At 44.9% G+C, this 19,097-nt stretch overlaps 1 protein-coding gene across 1 annotated transcript; it reads right to left on the bottom strand.

The window, feature by feature from the left end:
- Positions 1-523: 523 nt before the first annotated feature.
- Positions 524-15,201, bottom strand: LOC138283454 (gamma-crystallin-1-like). Its single transcript, XM_069221408.1, has 3 exons — positions 15,167-15,201; positions 2,832-3,074; positions 524-1,332 (listed from the first exon to the last, which is right to left on the bottom strand). Exons 1-3 carry the CDS (start codon positions 15,173-15,175, stop codon positions 1,057-1,059), a joined length of 528 nt encoding a protein of 175 aa, XP_069077509.1. The 5' UTR covers positions 15,176-15,201; the 3' UTR covers positions 524-1,056.
- Between the last annotated feature and the right edge of the window lie 3,896 nt (positions 15,202-19,097).

The following is a 19,097-nucleotide window of genomic DNA, read 5'->3' as shown; positions in this document are numbered from 1 at the left end:
TTCCGAGCCAGCGTTAGTGAAGGAACGAGAAGTGTGGAGAATGGAAGTGTACCAGGAGATATGAATGAGCGAGGGGAATGCAGAGCGAGGAGAGAAAGGATAGCACCCTCATATTTTAAGGATTATTTAAGAGAATCAGCCTAAGTTAAACTTTTTGTTATCACTGTTGAGTATTTTATGATAAATTTCAGTTGTATTTATAATTCTTCATTGTCTATTTTTCATACATCTACACTTGTTTTACCATGCAAGGGTGTATTTTTATATCATTACTATTACTTTATACTGTTTGTATTCTAATCAGTGTTCATTTTTGTTGTAACTCAATATTCAGATGTTTTGTAATCTGTATGTGAAGGAGGAGGTGTCATAAGTAGAACCTTTGTCATAAGGTTCTGTGTTGTTGTGTATTCTGAAAGCAGGGTAGAATGTTTGTATTTGTATCCCTGATGTCAGTTGCCATAAGACTGGCAAGGGATAGTCACCATCTGGCTGGTCAGTTAAAGATTTGTCTTCACAGCAGTTCGAGGTGGTGCATCCATTTATTTACTACAAGATACACATCAGAGATGGCAAAGAGAAGAATGTTTGGACATAAACAACAAACAGTATTTAGTAGCACAAGCTCTTTAATGTTGTCCCTTGGTACGAGTGTGGGGATGAATGAGTAGGGGCACCATAACACAGATTTGGCTGTCTCTTTGATGGATGAATCAGGAGAGTGCTGTGCCAATGGCAAATAGAGTAAATGTTGTTATAAGAGTGTTACAGTCACGGAGGATGAGTATGAGATAGAGATAGTAGTGTTGGTCTATAGTTTTGAGGTTTTAAACATGGATCAGCTTTGATCGAATGGATATTTAGAATCCCACACAGAGGATACTTATTGGCGATATCTCTATATATTTGAATGATGTCTGAGTTCTCTTTAGCTTGAATCAAATCTTCACAGATTTGTAGAAGTTACATTTTAATAAGTACCCAAAATAATAAAATGATGTTGTACATGAATTTATTGGTAACATGTACAGGTTAACCTTTGCAAAAGAGGTAACTTTAATAATGATCTCTAACTCTCCTGAAAGAACCAATTCTGGGGCTTGAGGCTCCCCAGTCACTGTATCTCCTGTACTCTCCGGGTCTCAAGTAGTACTGACGTCCTCTGTAGTTGGGCTCTTCATAGAAGACCCAGTGTCCATCCTGCACATTACAGGAATAGATGTCATTGTAGCGGAACTGTTCATATACATGTGGACAGTCTTCAGAGAACTCCATCATCTGACCTCCAAAGTTTTCTCTCTCATAAACTCTTATTCTGTAGGATCCATGGTGCTGTAATGGCAAGAGAAGGCAAACCAGTATTACAACCTTTCTTAAAATAAAAATGTATCACTTAAAAGTCAATCTGGATAATTTAACTAAATGACAAAAACTTTTTTTTAAATATTGGAAAAGATTACTTTGCTTTCCAAACTAAACTTGCACTTGACATCCCTATTTGAATAACAACAGGCAGTATCATATTTTCAGAAACTATAATTGATATATATTATTAGACAACAATATTTCACAAGTGTTTATATTTCTACATTAGTGTTTTAGTGCTACAGAACCTGTTTCCTTATATTTGTCCTATTTCATTGTAAAGTCTTATTGCATGACATGTTCTTAGATATAGGAGTTAGAGCAAACCTCAGTTTATACTTTTTTATTGTGGGAGCAGAGCTTTGTATTATAAAATGGTTGCACAGCAGTTTCAGTAATAACTAATGTGCAGTGGAGATTAAAAATCATACTTATTTTAATTGAGGCACTTTCATTGGAAATGGAGTGATTCGCAGATGACCAGGCAGCAGGCACTGATCCCATTACACTGCCAAGCCCATCATCGACATAGAGGCCGTATAGATGGTAGACTGTCTTGGAGTAGATCTAGAATTTTAGCCACCATCATTTTTGGGATCTGGGTCAGGAGGTCAGGATGATTCCCCACATTGAGGCATCAACTGCTCTTACTACGGGACACTATATTGCCAAATATGATCCACGATGGGGGCCTGCACCTGATGCAAGTGCATTTCACTTTACCCGACACAGAATTCCATAGATACATCAATAGCACCAAAAGAATGGTTCAAAGAATGCCCTTTCCTTACAACTAGTACACTGTATCAAGCACATATGTAAGTACACTCACATAATAATTCCTGAAGACCATCAAGTTCCTTTTATTACATGACAAAGATAATAATTTATATAGAAGAAAAATAAGGCTATTCAGAATGTACAAACCTATTTTAAGGTAGTTTTAGCAACCTCTGAGTGCTTTGTCAAAATAGATATAAGAAATTATGAACTCAAAAGGCAATGAACTGGAAGTTAATTTTGCTAATAAGAGGTTGAAGGAAGTGTCGGAGTAATGGAGTGTGAGAATGTTTTGTGACAAGGTACACAATTCTGTCCTTCAAAGGCTGCCAACACATTCCTTTACCTCCTGATATCTTACAATCTCGTATTGCAAGGCTGCTCTCTCAATTATACTGTAGGTGCACACAAGAGAGTCTATTTGTGGGATATGGCCACTATGTCATGGGGTAGACGCAGACTGAGGGCTTGATTCACAAAGGGAAACTTGCAATTGTAGTTAAATGACACTTGTAGTTTGTTAATGCCAAAAAGCAGTAAAGACTACAGAAGGTGAAAATGTACACAAAAGTGTAAATTGTCCTTTCTGAATCAGGCCCATGGTCTGATTTGTCGATTAGTGTTTTTGAAGAGCTTCGCTTAATGGGACACTCCCGTTACATAAAATGAAACAGAGTAACACTCACCTGTGGAGTCAAGCGGCATGACCTGATCGAGTCATTGAAGCCCATCCAGCGCTGAAAGTCAGGGTACTCCCCTCTTCTCAGATAGTACTGGTGCCCCCTGAAGTTGGGGTGTTCATAGAGTACCCAGTTGCCACTTTCCACTTGAATGGAGTTGCAGCGGCTGAAATAGGTGCTCAGATCGGCATACTCAGAGCTGCACTCATAGGACCGGCCCTGGAAGTTCCTGTCCTCGTAGAAGATGATCTTGAACAAAAATAACACAATTGTTATTTATGATTTATTTCTGCATGTTCTTGGGATAAACTTGTGACAATTGTAGTCGAACAGAGGATACTAAAAACATTGCTACGAAAGGTGAAAAACCATAGCTGTCAAAGTTGTAGATTAATGCATGTCGAAGAAATACAGATCGATTACCTGCTCGCCATACTTTCATACTGTGGGTTCATGTTTACCTCTTTTAGCTCACGTTCTCTGTCACCAGTAAATATATGCGGAAACCATAATGGTGGAGTAGAACAGAGACACCAAAATCGCTATTGGTTGAAATTAAGTTCATTGGTTTTTGTGGACAAAGGGAGAAAAAGTTATATCTAAGTCTAGTTCCCACTCAAATCGATTTTTTTTGTATTTAAAATGTATTGAGCTCATACGCCAGAAAAGGTGTCAGTGGTTCTGAGAAATCAATAATAATGAAAGTCACCCAATAAATCTTTAGTACAATAGATTAAAATGCACCTTTTCATCCGCTTTATGTGGACTGCCTGGTCAGGACTGGACCTGATGTGAACAAGCAAAACATTCCTGATCTTGGATGTCACGCCAGTAGGGAGGGCCTCCTATGCGTGGCTATCTGGCGGAGCAATAAGAGGAGCCTTGCTTAAAGATGATAAGGTTCATGTAGGACAATAGAGTTCAAACCTAGGTGCCGGACTTTTATTTTCATCTTTTTGCATTACATACCTTTGCTTCTGAATAACTGTTGAATAATTAATATCTTAATTGTTTAATACTGAAACATCCTAGGAAACGCCTCAACTTGGGAAGTATGGGCTAATGACTACTTAGCAATTTCAGGCAACACTTTTCCACATTGTTACTTGTGCCTCATTTTCCATACTTGCCAGAATTTGGAGGGCTTTAAAAAAATCTAATTAAAGTTATTAGGACCTATACAAATACCTAAATATTAAACTATGTTTCTTAAGAGCATGTCAGTGATTTTACTTTTCTCTAGTCTCTAGAACACCCCTTCCTATTTGCGAGTCGCAGCCTCAAATTGCGAGTTGGTACCGACTCGCAATTTGAGGTTGTGCATCGCGTTAGGCCTATTGCACGTCGCAAACTGCGTTTTTCGCAGTTTGCAACATGCAAAAGGCTTTCTACATCTGGCCCTATATGCTCATGTCTGGATTAAAATCTCATAATCTGTTTGTTGGACTTTTTTGCTAATGCAGGGTCATTCCCAATCTTGTTGCCTCCTGCCTCCTCTTTTTTTCTGACCTGTTGCTGTTGGCATTTGAACTCTGAGAACTTTACCACTGCTAACCAGTGCTAAAGTGCATATGCTCTCTGTGTAAATTGTATGTGATTGGTTTATCCATGATTGGCATATTTAATTTACTAGTAAGTCCCTAATAAAGTGCGCTAGTGGTGCCAGGGCCTGTAAATCAAATGCTACTAGTGGGCCTGTAGCACTGGAGGTGCCACTCACATAAGTAGCTCTGTAATCGTGTCTCATTGCAGTGTCTGTGTGTGCACTTTTAACTGTAAATTTGACTTGGCAAGTGTACCCACTTGCCAGGCCTAAACCTTCCCTTTTCTTACATGTAGGGCACCCCTAAGGTACTAAGGTAGGCCCTAGGTAGCCCCAAGGGCAGGGTGCAGTGTATGGTTAAGGTGAGACATGTAGTAATGTGTTTTATATGTACTGACAGTGAAATATTGCTAAATTCGTTTTTCACTGTTTTTGGAAAATGGGTTATTGGTAGGGCAGGTAGGTACCTACACCTAGCAACAAGCCACAAACCTCCACAAAAGTACAGTTAGGTCTCAGTAAATTAATCCCAGCTCTACCCTTGGTAGCTTGGCATCGAGCGTCAAGGCTTAACTTAGGAGACAAAGTGTAAAGCATTCAAATATCACAAAACAGTAATTAAATAAAACACAGGAAACAGTTTAAAAATCCAAAACCAATTTATAAAAATAGCTTATATTTTTATCTTTTAAAATGACACAAAAACGATTAAAATCGGTTCAGGGGAACCGGAGATATGAATTTTTAAAGTATTATTATTTTCTAGCGCTTAGAAACAAAAAGCGCCAATCGGGTCATCTGGTTGCACCAGGACCGGGGCAAAGTCAAACTTTCAGGGCGACCGCGATGGAGCCCTGCTCGGCTACAGGTCGCGGGAAGCCTCAGTTAAAAAGTTACCTTCTGACTTAGTCTTTATTTTGAAGTTTTTCTTCACCGGGACGAACCTGCCAGTTGGATCCGACCTCCTGGAGCCCTTGTCCGGATACGCGAAGTCGGTTTCCTCGGTGGTGATTTTTACCTTCGGACTTAGTCGTTTTTTCGAGATGAAAATCCTTCGACCGGGGTAAACCTGGATCTTGATCCGACGTCCGTGGAGCCCTTCTCGGATACGATGGCTGGAAGGTCCCGGTCAACTTTTTACGTTCGGACTTAGTCTCTTTTTTGGATGTTTTTCTTTACCGGGACGAACCACGAAGTCAGGCCGGGTCGCGGTTGAGGCAAGCCGGCTAGAATTTCCGCGTCGGGTCGGTCACTTTATGGAGCTTTTTTCCAAAAATTCTCCAATCTTTTCCAAACTTCTGGGGCTTCACCCAGATGTTCTTTTAAGGTTCTTTTGGGGTCCACAGCTCACCCCAAGGGTCCAGAAGTTCTGTGATGGTCCTTGGGAAGTGCGGACTTCAACTCCCAGAATGCACCTGGCGCAAACTCCTTTTTGGCCACTGGACAGTGGTCAGCTGGTCACTTTTTCAGGAGTTGGTGCAGGGGACTCTGGTTAGCAATTTTTCACCTGTAGCAAACAGGGAGTCCCTCCTTGAACCAGTTGAAGCCAGGCAAAGTCCTTCTTGTGGTGAAGCCCAAGTGTGCAGCTGGTGCAGTCTTTCTGAGTGCAGGTTCCAGGTGCAGGCCAGGGGTCCAGCAGGGCAGTCCTTCTTCTCCTTAAGTTCCTTTCTTGTTGAATTCTGGAGGGGATCTGAGGCGTGGGTGCAGGTCTGCCAGTTTTATCCTTGCTCCTGGGTGAAAAGCAGGGGGGCCCTGGTCCTCCAATCAGGGACAGGGTCGTCCCCCTGTGATGACCACTTCCTGGGAAGTGTGGCAAAAATCCATCCCAGAAGGCAACAGTCTCCAAAAATCCAAAATGGATGAATCTGATTTTTGGAGGAGAGATCTGGCTGAGCCCACCCACTGGTGTGGCTAAAAATCATAAACACACCCCTCTCCTGCCCTCTCCTAATCTAATCAAGGGGGCACCTAGCTGTCTGGGGTTGCAGGATGTGGGGGTGTTGCTGGGTGCTCCACATGTCCTTCTCTGCCTTTGAAGACCAGTTTGGCAGCCCTCCCCCTTCCTGCCTCACCATCTGCTGAGGGGAGATTCTCTCCCCCAAGCACATTCCTTTGTGTGAAGTCAGGCCACTTCACACCTCATCAAAGTAGCCTGGCAGAAGCTGCTGCAGGCTGGCCAATCAGAGCACAGCAGCAAAAACAATGCAGAGCTGAAATTGGCAACTTTTTAGGTAAAGTCTAAAACTTTTTACCTGCACTAGTTATATTAAATCCAACAACTGGAAGTTGTGGGATTTATTATAACAATCAATTTGATACCAAATTCTTGGTATGTAACATTTAAGGAGACTTTAAAATTTAAAATAAAGTCTGCCCATTCTAGCCTATGAAGGCCATTTACTTCAATGAGGGAAAAACGAATTTGGCTGTTTTTACCTCACCAGGGCTTATAAATCTATTTTTATAAAGTCCCTGCTTATAGTTACATGGCACCCAGCCCTAGGGGCACATAGGGCACACCTTAGGGGTGACTTATATGTAAAAATAAGGTAGTTTAAGACTTTGGAAGTACCTTTAATTCCAAAGCCGAATTTGCATATAACTTTAATTTAAAAGCAGCCAGCAAGGCAGGCTTGCTTTTAAAATGACACTGGGCACCTCAGCAATGCACCTAGGTGTGCACCACCTATGCTGTGGTCCCTAAACCTACATGCCCTACCATATACTAGGGACTTATAGGTAGGTTAACTTAGCCAATTATAATTAGCCTAATTTGCATATCCATTTTACACAGAGCACAGGCCCTGGGACTGGTTAGCAGTACCCAGGGCACCATCAGAGTCAGGAAAACACCAGCATAAAGTAGAAAATGGGGGCAAAAAGTTAGGGGGCCTCTGCAATCAGCCCCAGTTTCTCACAACTGTTGCAAGGCCTGCCCCTCTCATAGGTTGACATGGGGGCTACCTTTAAATCTGATTAAAGTGTAGATTCCCTCTGGGAGCGGATGGACATGTGGAGTTTGGGGTCTCTGAGCTCACAATTTAAAAATACATATTTTAGTAAAATTGATTTTAAGATTGTGTGATTGATAATGCCACTTTTAGAAAGTGAGCATTTTCTTGCTTATACCATTTCTGTGACTCTGCCTGTTTGTGGATTCCCTGTCTGGGTCAGTTTGACAGTTGGGCTGGTTGCACCTCACACTAGACAGTGACACAAAGGGAGCTGAGGTATAGTCTGCATTTCCTGATGAGCCATCTGTGCTAGGAGGGAGGGGAGGAGTGATCACTTACACCTCAAAGGGCTGTGACTGTCCTCACACAATGCCGTCTCCGACCCCCTGTTGAGTGTCTGGGTCCTGGCCTGGGAAAGGCAGGATTTCACATTCAAAAGAGACTTTACTTTGAAGTAGGCCTACTTCAAAAGAGAAATTGGGTATAAGAAGGGCACACAAAACCACAGACTTTAGATCACTTCTGGACATCAAGAGGAACCTCTGGCTGGAGAAGAGCTGAGGAGCTGAGGAGAAGTGCTGCCCTGCCTGTGACTGTGCTTTGTGGAGCTATCCTCCAGTTGCTGGTTCTGCCAGAGTAAGATGGCAAAGAATAGACTTTGTGTGCCTTCCATCTTGAGAAGACTTCTCTCTCTACCAGCACCTGGAGTCTTTGGAGAGACTGCTGCTCTGACAAGTGGTGCCCTATCCAGTCCCTGGGCACTTGAAAGGAAAGCTGGTGGAAATCCAAGGAAATAAACTTCAGACGACTTCGGACTGACGAGGCTGCTGAATCCGGTGACGCCGCCTGCACCCGACTCGGTGATCTTCACTGGAACGCGACGATCTTCGTCCCCGCTGAAGTCCGCGACTCCGTGGAAGTCCCCACACCACGTCGTGACCGACCCTGCTTGAAGTGCGCGGATTCAACGTTTCGCACAGACGCCGCAATCCCCGACTACGCGCATCGACTTGTTTTCACTCTTCACCAAAGGTACTGTACTTTGGGGTCTACGTGACTCCGTGTCCGGCGTGGCTGGTGTTGGCTTGTTGGGAACGACTCCGTCACGATGCCCTGTTAACACCTCATCGAAGCATTTTGTGTTTCTAAGCGCTATTTTTTAGTTTAATCTTTAAAAATTCATAACTTGACTTGTGTATGTCGGATTTTTTTCGTTTTGGTCTTGTTTGGTTTAGATAAATATTTCCTATTTTTCTAAACTGGTGGTGTGTCATTTTGTAGTGTTTTCATTAAGTTACTGTGTGTTTTTGGTACAAATACTTTACACCTAGAACTCTGAAGTTAAGCCTACTGCTCTGCCAAGCTGCCAAGGGGATAAGCAGGGGTTAGCTGAGGGTGATTCTCTTTTACCCTGACTAGAGTGAGGGTCCATGCTTGAACAGGGGGTAACCTGACTGTCAACCAAAGACCCCATTTCTAACATTGGTGATCAGTGGTTGGGATTTGGACTTGTATTTGTACTTGACATACAGTGATTAAGTGTACACTACTGTTTTGATCTCCGGCCACTACGTGTCCACATACTACTTGTTTGGTGATCTTTAATTTTTCTTTTTGGAACTCCTTTTTGTTCTACTTCCATGATTTTGCTGATCCCTTGACTGATTCTTTTTACTTCATTGGGAACCTGTTTTCTGCCGTTGGAACTTTGCACTTGTTGCCATCATGTCTCAATCTGGAGATGCAACAGCTGGAGCTCTGTTTGAATTAGGGAAACTGAAGAGGTACTCAGTTGCTCAATTGAAACAGTTCTGTGAAGATCTTGCCTGTCCCGTTAAGAGCTCTGCCAGGAAGGGGGAGCTACAAGAGGCATTGAGGGCCTGGGTGACAGCCAAGGAAGCTGGGGGGCACACAGAAGATATGGATAGGAAAGTGCAGAGTCTACACCGTGGTGTAGTAGAGGTACCTGTTACACCTGGGGGAGTGTCTCCAGGAGTGGTAGCGGTAGGTCGTCTAAGGGTCTGACTCCTAAAGATTTGCAGGACAGACAGGCGGAAAGGGCTCGCCGATTGGAGGCAGAAAAGTTGAGGATGCAAAGGGAGTACGACAAGTGGAAAAGGGACTTCGAGATAGAAACTATGATTTTGGCTTATGAGCTGAAACTGGAAGAGCTGGCAGTCAGGAGGGTAGAGTCCAGCTGGAATGGTGGCAGCAACAATTTTATATCCAGTGCTGCTGAAGAAGTGCACATGCCCAGAGATGTGGTGCCCTACTTGAAGGAGGGAGTTAACACACGCCAGGAGGTTCAGTGGTATGAGGTAGCTCCAGTGATGCACAGGGTCCCTCAGGTGGATTGGGGAACTGGCATGGGGAGTCATATTCTTACTGGTGGGAGGGACACTCTACTGACTCTAGGTGAGAGTGACAGGGAGAGGGGTTCCCCCCAGGTAGAAGTCCTGGTTATGGAGCATGAAGACATCCCTGAAGTGGGTTGAGTGTCAGGAACAGTCAGGTACTGTCTCACCAGTCTCAGGAGGGTGATGTGGGGTGCTTTTTCAAGGCTGAGACACTGGATGGTTAGGTGAAGGCTACTTTGGTTAACTAATGTGAGGGGCTGAGTGATGTAATTGCTGGAGAGCATATGTCTAGTCCTTATTTTCCAGAACTACGCCAACACCCAGTGGAGGGTGAGTTCTCTGACCCCAGGGAACTTACACTGGAGGCAGACCTTTGGGTGAGTACCAGAGAGTCTGAAGAGGCATTGGGGGGTGCTCCTGAGAGGAGTGGTCTAGGTAGTTCCCAACCAGGTGAGGTAGGGAAGGATTGTAGTGTCCCAGGTAGGTCCCAGTTTAGTGGGATGGGTGAGGTACCCCATGTCCAGTCTCAGAGGAGAGGGAATGGGGATAGGTTGAGGCCCAAGGTACCAAGATCCGGTCCCAGGTCCTTTAGGGTTCCATGAGGGAACACCAGGAGGGGAGCCTAGCCTGTACCATAAGGCCATCTGTTGAGGGAGACCCCACAGTGTCAGGAGAACTTGGAGAGGTGGCTGTAGCCAGCATCCCACCAGTTCTGGTGTCTGGCAGTACCACTCCTAGGGCCATATTTATACTTTTTGACGCACAACTGCGCCAACGCAGTTGTGCGTCAAAAATTTTAACGCCGGCTAATGCCATTCCAAAGCGCATGCGGGCGCCTTATTTATGGAATAACGTTAGCCGGCGCAGCTGACTAGTGTGCGTAAAAAAAAATGACCCACACCAGGCAGCGCCGGCGTAGGGGAAAATGGAGCTTGGGCATCAAAAAATGGGGCAAGTCAGGTCTGAGGCAAAATATTGGCCTCAACCCGATTTGCGCCATTTTTTTTTACTCCCAACCCCCATTGAAATGACTCCTGTCTTAGCACAGACAGGAGTCATGCCCCCTTGCCCAATGGCCATGCCCAGGGGACTTATGTCCCCTGGGCATGGTCATTGGGCATAGTGGCATATAGGGGGGCACAAATCAGGCCCCGCTATGCCACATAAAAAAAAAAAAAAAAAATACTTACCAGAACTTACCTTAAGTTCCCTGGGATGGGTCCCTCCATCCTTGGGCGTCCTCCTGGGGTGGGCAAGGGTGGCAGGGGGTGTCCCTGGGGGCATGGGAGGGCACCTCTGGGCTCCTTCCGAGCCCACAGGTCCTTTAACGCCTGCCCTGACCAGGCGTTAAAAAATGACACAAAAGCAGCTGGATGTAATTTTTTTTGACCCGCCCACTCCCGTGCATCATTTTTACACAGGAGTTTAAATAAGGCGCACATGCCTTGGAGTCATTTTTTAGACGGGAACGCCTACCTTGCATATCATTAACGCAAGGTAGGTGTCCACGCAAAAAAATGACGCAAAATCCAAGATCTTTGGCGCTAGACGGGTCTAATGCCAAAGTATAAATATGGAGTTAGCTTTGTGTCGGATTTGCGTAAAAAAAAACGACGCAATTCCGGCGCAAACAGAGTATAAATATGCCCCCTAGTGAGGGGGTGCAGAAGTCCATACACAGGGTTGAGCGGGAGTTGCAGACCCCAGTGGAGAACCTGGAGGGTCAGGGGTCAGCTCTGAGAGCAGAGCCCCCCAGGAATGACCTTGGTGAGACCATTTCTGGGTTGGGGGGAATCCAGACTCTGTCAGATGGGCAGAGGCCAGGAGACCTGCACCAGCCAGACTCTTGTGTGGCCCTTGGTGATGGTGTGTCCCTTGATAGGGATAAGTGTGCCCACCTGGAAGTCCTGGTGTGCCAGGTAATGGTTCAACCGCAGGGTGGTGACTCTGGGTTGAATGATCAGGTTCAGGGGGTAAACTCTGACCTGATTGGGGGTAAGCGTGCTCCCAAGGAAGTCCTGGTGCGCCAGACAGTGGTTCAACGGCAGGGTGGTGACTCTGGGTTGGATGACCAGGTTCAGGGGGTAAACTCTGACCTGATTGGGGGTAAGTGTGCTCCCAAGGAAGTCCTGGTGCGCCAGACAGTGGTTCAACGGCAGGGTGGTGACTCTGGGTTGGATGACCAGGTTCAGAACGTAAACTCTGACCTGGTGGGGGGTAGGTATGCCCCCCAGGAAGTCCTGGGTTGCCAGGCAGTGGTCCACTCTGTGGGTACAGACCCTGGACTGGAGGATCAGGTGCAGGGGGTAAACCCTGACCTGAAGGGGGGGGCGGTTTGCCCAATCACCCCACCTGGTGTGATTTCTAGGGGTACTCTCCCTGAGGGGGGAGTGCAGAACCCTGTGAGTAGGGATAGGGGAGAGATAGACTCACCCCTGACCCCAGTGAAATCTAAGGGTACAGAGCCTGGATTGGAAGACCAGGTTCAGGGTGTCCCCCCTGACCTGGAGGAAGGGGCCAGTGCTAACAGTGCCCCTACCGTGTTGTCTTCTGGGAGGGCCACTCCTAGTTGGGGGCTGCAGGACCCCAGAAGGGAGGGCCGGGGGAAGGAAGCCTCACCCCTGGCCCTAATCCAACCTGAAGGTACAGACCCCAGGTTGGAGGACCAGTTGCAGGCTAACATCCCTGCACTGGTGAGAGAATTGTGCAGGACTGCTTCTACAAGCATCCTGACAATTTTGTACTCTGGGGGTGCCGCTCCTAGAGGGAGGGTACAGAGCCCCAGAGGGGAGGACCAGGGTTAGGTTGTCATACCTGACCTGGTGGAAGGGAGAGTGGTCAAAGGGTGTCAGGCACCTGGGGCTACCGCCCCCCACTCTCCACAATCACAGTGGTTGGAGAGGCCTGAGGTCAGGCTCTCAACCCTGACAGTTGTCAGGGGTCACTGTGGCTTGCTGTCCTGGTGGACAGAGTTGCCCATGGGGGGGGAGGGACGAGAGTCACACCCCAGGGGTGGAGTGGGCAACACCACTGTGTTGGCCCTGGTGGTGCTACCTGCCCACTGGGATACATCTGTGAGCAAAGTAAAGTTAGGTGCTGCACAGATGGTATCTGCAGATGTGGAGAAGGGTTCCTCATGGATGAGCTTAGTGGACCCTGATAGTATGGACAGAGGGATCCAACCAGAGTCAGGAAGGCATAGAACTGGAACATGCCCCTGCTGTTGTGGGCCTGGGTCCTTGTTCTATCGCCCCAATCAGGGAAGTGCATCAAGGTATTGATTGTTCTCCCATGGCTTTAGGCTGGTAAGGGGCTGTGCTGGTCTTTTTTGCTTATGCAGGGTCATTCCCAATCTTTTTGCCTCCTGCCTCCTATTTTCTTCTGACCTGTTGCTGTTGGCTTTTGAACTCTGAGCACTTTACCACTGCTAACCAGTGCTAAAGTGCATATGCTCTCTGTGTAAATTGTATGTGATTTGTTTATCCATGATTGGCATATTTAATTTACTAGTAGGTCCCTAATAAAGTGTACTAGAGGTGCCAGGGCCTGTAAATCAAATGCTACTAGTGGGCCTGCGGCACTGGTTGTGCCACCCACATAAGTAGCTCTGTAATCGTGTCTCAGACCTGCCATTGCAGTGTCTGTGTGTGCACCTTTTACTGTAAATTCGACTTGGGAAGTGTACCCACTTGCCAGGCCTAAACCTTCCCTTTTCTTACATGTAAGGCACCCCTAAGGTAGGCCCTAGGTAGCCCCAAGGGCAGGGTGCAGTGTATGGTTAAGGTGAGACATGTAGTAATGTGTTTTATATGTCCTGACAGTGAAATATTGCTAAATTAGTTTTTCACTGTTGCAAGGCCTGTCCCTTCTCATAGGTTAACATGGGGGCTTCCTTTAAATCTGATTAAAGTGTAGATTCCCTTTGGGAGCAGAAGGACATGTGGAGTTTGGGGTCTCTGAGCTCACAATTTAAAAATACTTCTTTTAGTAAAGTTGATTTTATGATTGTGTGTTTGAAAATGCCACTTTTAGAAAGTGAGCATTTTCCTGCTTATACCATTTCTGTGACTCTGCCTGTTTGTGGATTCCCTGTCTGGGTCAGTTTAACAGTTGGGTTGGTTGCACCTCACACTAGACAGTGACACAAAGGGAGCTGGGGTATAGTGTGCATTCCCTGATGAGCCATCTGTGCTAGGAGGGAGGGGAGAAGTGGTCACTTACACCTGAAAGGGCTATGACTGTCCTCACACAATGCCATCTCCGACCCCCTGGTGAGTGTCTGGGGCATGGCCTGGGAAAGGCAGGATTTCACATTCAAATTAGACTTTACTTTGAAGTAGGCCTACTTCAAAGGAGAAATTGGGTATAAGAAGTGCACCCACAACCACAGACTTTAGATCACTTGTGGACATCAAGAGGAACCTCTGCCTGGAGAAGAGCTGAGGAGAAGTGCTGCCCTGGCAGTGACTGTGCTTTGTGGAGCTATCCTTCAGTTGCTGCTTCTGCCAGAGTAAGAGGGCAAAGACTTGACTTTGTGTGCATTCCATCTTCAAAAGAAATCTCCAAGGGCTTGATTTAGAACTTGCCTCCTGTTGTTTGAAGTCTCAGGGACAGCAAAGACTTCTCTCTCTACCAGCACCTGGAGTCTCAGGAGAGACTCCTGCTCTGACAAGGGGTGCCTATCCAGTCCCTGGGCCCTTGAAAGGAAAGCTGATGGAAACCCAAGGAAATCGACTTCGAACGACTTCAGACCGACGCCGCTGCTGAATCCGGTGACGCCGCCTGCACCCGACTCCATGATCTTCGCTGGAACTCAATGATCTTCGCAGGCCGGACTCCGTGGAAGTCCCAGCACCACGTCATGATCGATGCTGCTGGAAGTGCGCGGATTTCAAGATTCGCAGAGATGCCGCGATCTCCGTCTTCTCGCATCAACTTGTTTTAACTCTTCACCAATGGTACTGTACTTAGGGGTCTACATGACTCCATGTCCGGAACCGCTGGTGTTGGCTTGTTGGGAACGACTCCATCACAACGCCGTGTTAACACCTCATCGAAGCATTTTGTGTTTCTAAGCACTATTTTTTAGTTTAATCTTTAAAAATTCATGACTTGTGTATGTCGGATTTTTGTCGTTTTGGTCTTGTTTGGTTTAGATAAATATTTCCTATTTTTCTAAACTGGTGTTGTGTCATTTTGTAGTGTTTTCATTAAGTTTCTGTGTGTGTTGGTACAAATACTTTACACCTAGTACTCTGAAGTTAAGCCTACTGCTCTGCCAAGCTACCAAGGGGGTAAGAGGGGGTTAGCTGAGGGTGATTCTCTTTTACCCTGAATAGAGTGAGGGTCTTTGCTTGAACAGGGGGCAACCTGACTGTCAACCAAATACCCCATTTCTAACACTGTTAATCACATAAATTAAGATCTTTTTCTATATGAATGTGTATCGGTCACATAAAAAATCACAACCTGGCATTTCTCACTCACCTTCCCCATGTTGGCTGCTGGATGGTTTGTCGACCTCGGTGCTGTAGATGGACGCTTAGCAGCCTTTATATGCACCCTGTGAACCTGCTGTCTGTAGGAGAACAATACACTGCACGTACACAACAGTTTCTGCCCACTACGGTGAATGTATAGAGGCCCTCTGAGTTCTGTAATGCGCGTGCTGGGATTGCTTGAATATGCTTACCAGGGAGTCGTGGTGACTGTGAAAACTAACCAAAGCACAGCATTGTCGCCATGATAAAAGCAGCATATTGTGCTTTAAATAATGTAACTTTTAAAGCATTCCTGCTGACTGGAAATAAGCGATTGCAGTTACTAGATACTGTTGGAAGGGTCATGCAACAGAAAATCGTCCCAAGGACTTGAGATTTCCACGACCTTGATTAGTTTGATTTGGCTACCCGTGCAATAAAAGGGAATAAAGAGAGAATTCATAGAGGGGCTTCCGGAGGTGATATACACAATTATACACAGTGGTACTGGAACAATCACAGAGGGCGATACTGCCATCCGTGTAAAATCAGTTAAGTTACAGGGATTGTAAAAAATCAAATTGTCACCTGAAGAACAACTGTAGCAAATGAGACACACCCATTCACGAGGACAGTGATAAGGGTGTGGTGAGTAGCCGTTTTGGAGCACAGTGTCACAACTATATTATTAAAGGATAGTATGGTAGCGCACTGTCATTCACACACAGCACATTTTCCATTGAAGTAGCCACTAAATTTGCATTTTGACTTGCAGTTTTACTGAAATAAACAATGTGTGAAAATTGCGTTTCCGCGAATATTTATAATTTGCTCATTACAACGTTGTCTTGCTTTGTTTTGATTCTATAACATTCATCGTTACCACCGCTCTTCAGAATTACAAAAAAAAGTGTTTCATTTATGCTATCCTAACTGCTGATATAGTTTGAAATATCTTTAGTGATCATTCAAATGTATTTTAATATTGTTGTGTGTTGGAAAAAAATACATTCTACTTCCTTTCTCTTCACACTCCTTGTGCCCCAGCAAGATTGACACATAGTTCACTTTACAAACTTCTCTCACTTTGCAGTCAGTGTTGAAAAAGTAAACGTCAATTTCCATGCTAAAAGAAAAAGCATCAGCTTGTCAGAATACCCCGACATTTGATCTGTGTCTTTAAATGCATAACACATGTGACAATGTAAAAACTAAATTTGAAGGCATCTATATTGTTGATTCACCTTCTGGACTACAGGATGATTATTTTGGGGCCCCAACACCTTTACCCAGTCCTTATGGTTACATATATTGCATTAGTTTTTGATCTGCAGATCACCAAGCCAGTATGTGCAGCCTCAGGGTCATACACTACTGTCAGCACTTCCTGCTGCAGATGTCAATGGCAGCAGGGCCATTGCGACACATGATAATGCACAATCTGTACCAGCATTGGATTGTGTGGAAAATCTCTTTACTAACATGGCCCCTTCATGATAGTGACGATGCCCAACCATCTCAGGTTAAGATATTACCCTCAAAAATTGAAGTGGGGACATACATACCCAGTACACATTTTCACTAAAGCAATGTTCTATAGTGCACACTTTCCTAGTAACAAATACGTATCTGCTGTAACTGCCTATCAAGCTAGTTTATTAGTCTTTTCTCTTTGCAAGGGTGATTGCTTTTGTGATGATCGCACTGATGTTGTGGCTCGGTGATCCCTATTATGGGTTTTTCCATATGCTGCCTGTCTTGGAGAGTTGTCATAGCATGTCACTTCATGGTCACAGATGGAGCGGAAAGCACCTCAAGCTTCTGTGAGAGCAACACTTCATGGCCTACTCTGCAGACTGAGCAATAGCCCAAAACAACATAATGAAACAAGAAGAAGGCCTAAAATGGGTTGGGAATGCAAGGTCTCAGGACAGTAGGATCAGCAGTGCATTCCTTGTGGATGCTTCTGCTGTCTACACAACAGCATTAGGTTTTAGCTCTGTTTTTAGATTAACAAAAATGTACTCTTAGTCTTTACAGCCGGGATGTGCCAACCACAATGACTGGCAGAAATCACATGATGCCCACACTGAATTCACATCCCCCCAGAATCCCTAAGTGACACACACCTGGCGCATTGGCTGTATGGCACAGTCTTACACAGAACATATGCTGTAGAACAAAACCTACTCTGAAGTTTAGGCAGGGAACATACTCGAATCTGGGTTAAGAACTGCATGCAACCCAATCCCTTATTTGGTAGATCTCAGAGGCCCAAGATGTGGAACATAAGGCACTACGGCCTGACTCTAGACAGGGGGTGATCTGAGAGTTCTCACATTAAAAAGCCTAGTCCCAATCCAATGGCTCACTCCATAAATGTAGACAATTCCAGTCTTCTCTGTTACCCTCAGGAATAAATACAGAAAGGATATGAGAACATGTAATGAATACATGTTCCTTCAGAGCTTAAAATCATTAGGTGCATGAGATACCAAGGAGGTAAAGGTAGCTTATCCAGTCGTGAAATAAGGCCAGTTTGACCCAGATTGCATCAAAGGATGCTGCTTTTCTACTCCATTATTTCCTAACCATCAAATAGGACCTCTGACTAACAAATTAACTTTGTCTAGTATGGGGAAAAGTGGTTGCCCTTTCTTTCGCTCTTGGAGGTAGAGAACAGTTCTGCTGATGCCAAAAAGGCTGATGCGTAACAGGGTTGTCTCAGGCTACAGGAGGCACCAGGTTCAAGAGGAAAAACAAATTACTGATTTCTCAGCTTCATCAAGGTTCCAAAGTCAGAAAGAAGGACATGGTATTGGTCTTGCAACTCTTGGAACCCACTGGAGATGGTTCAATGGCTAGGCTATCTTTCTACTCGCAGCAGACCAAAAATGTTTACATGGAAAGAGCACTTTACTACATACAGACTATGACCAAAGCTTGCAGCATGTGAAGATCTGGGAACAGAACTTGATGCCCCACTTACAGCAAGGAATTGCCTCAGATCTCACTACAATTGGGACCTGCCCACTGAAAGATCTGATCCACCTATATCATGCTGTTTGGTCTTCTGTTTGTGGATCAGTCTTGCAAGCCCTTAGCCACCCACTTTGTAGTCCCTGTGGTGCGCATTGGTCTTTGTCACAGTCCACCTTTCATTCCAGTAAATCTATTTGGAAACTTCTGTTTTGTTTGCTACTGCTACACCCTTCCATGAAATGTTCTTAAGAGCCCCCCGATATTTACTGCCCACCAGGAAGATGTGCTCTTCTAACAAAAGTGTTCAGATGTTATCATTAAGTAATGTAATTTGTAATTCTAGCGTCCACACTACACCAAAATGAGTGATCATAATCAAATCACTCTTTTCACAGCTCATTTTTCCTCTGTACCACATTTAGTAGTCGCCACTGAATTATTGATTATTGCAAACGTTTTAGTGAGGTTATTGTCCCCACTTTGGTGAATTTTCCAATTTCATTTCATATAATTTCTTGTGATTTCATGTGGGTCAGTGAGTCATGCTGGTTTTCGGAAACCTGGTCTTGGTCAAATGATTAAATTTCCTGTGATGTCATTGTAAATCAGGTGAAGGGTCCTGTGTTGCAATTTCAACAAAGCAGAAATCTGCTCTTACATATGGCCATTTGTGCATGCAATTGTTTGCATTTGGCACTACATTAAACCTAGTCCTTTTGAGTTTATCAGTGCTTGTTTTTAGGTATCACTTACAGAAAGCTTTAGCTGTCCATTACTGAAAAACTATTGTATCCAATGCATAGAAATATGTACAAAAAGTGGGCTTTGGATCAACTCATTGTTTATCATTGGTTGTCTTTATGTTGTCTCATTGTGCCTTTACGTTGCCTTCTTTGCTTCTTACTCAATGTTTTTTCTTCCTCTTCTTGTGTTTGTCCTTCTCCTGGAGCATAGCT

The sequence above is a fragment of the Pleurodeles waltl genome, chromosome 3_1 (assembly GCF_031143425.1).
Source record: "Pleurodeles waltl isolate 20211129_DDA chromosome 3_1, aPleWal1.hap1.20221129, whole genome shotgun sequence".
NCBI lineage: Eukaryota > Metazoa > Chordata > Amphibia > Caudata > Salamandridae > Pleurodeles > Pleurodeles waltl.
This window is presented reverse-complemented; position numbering and strand designations above follow the sequence as displayed.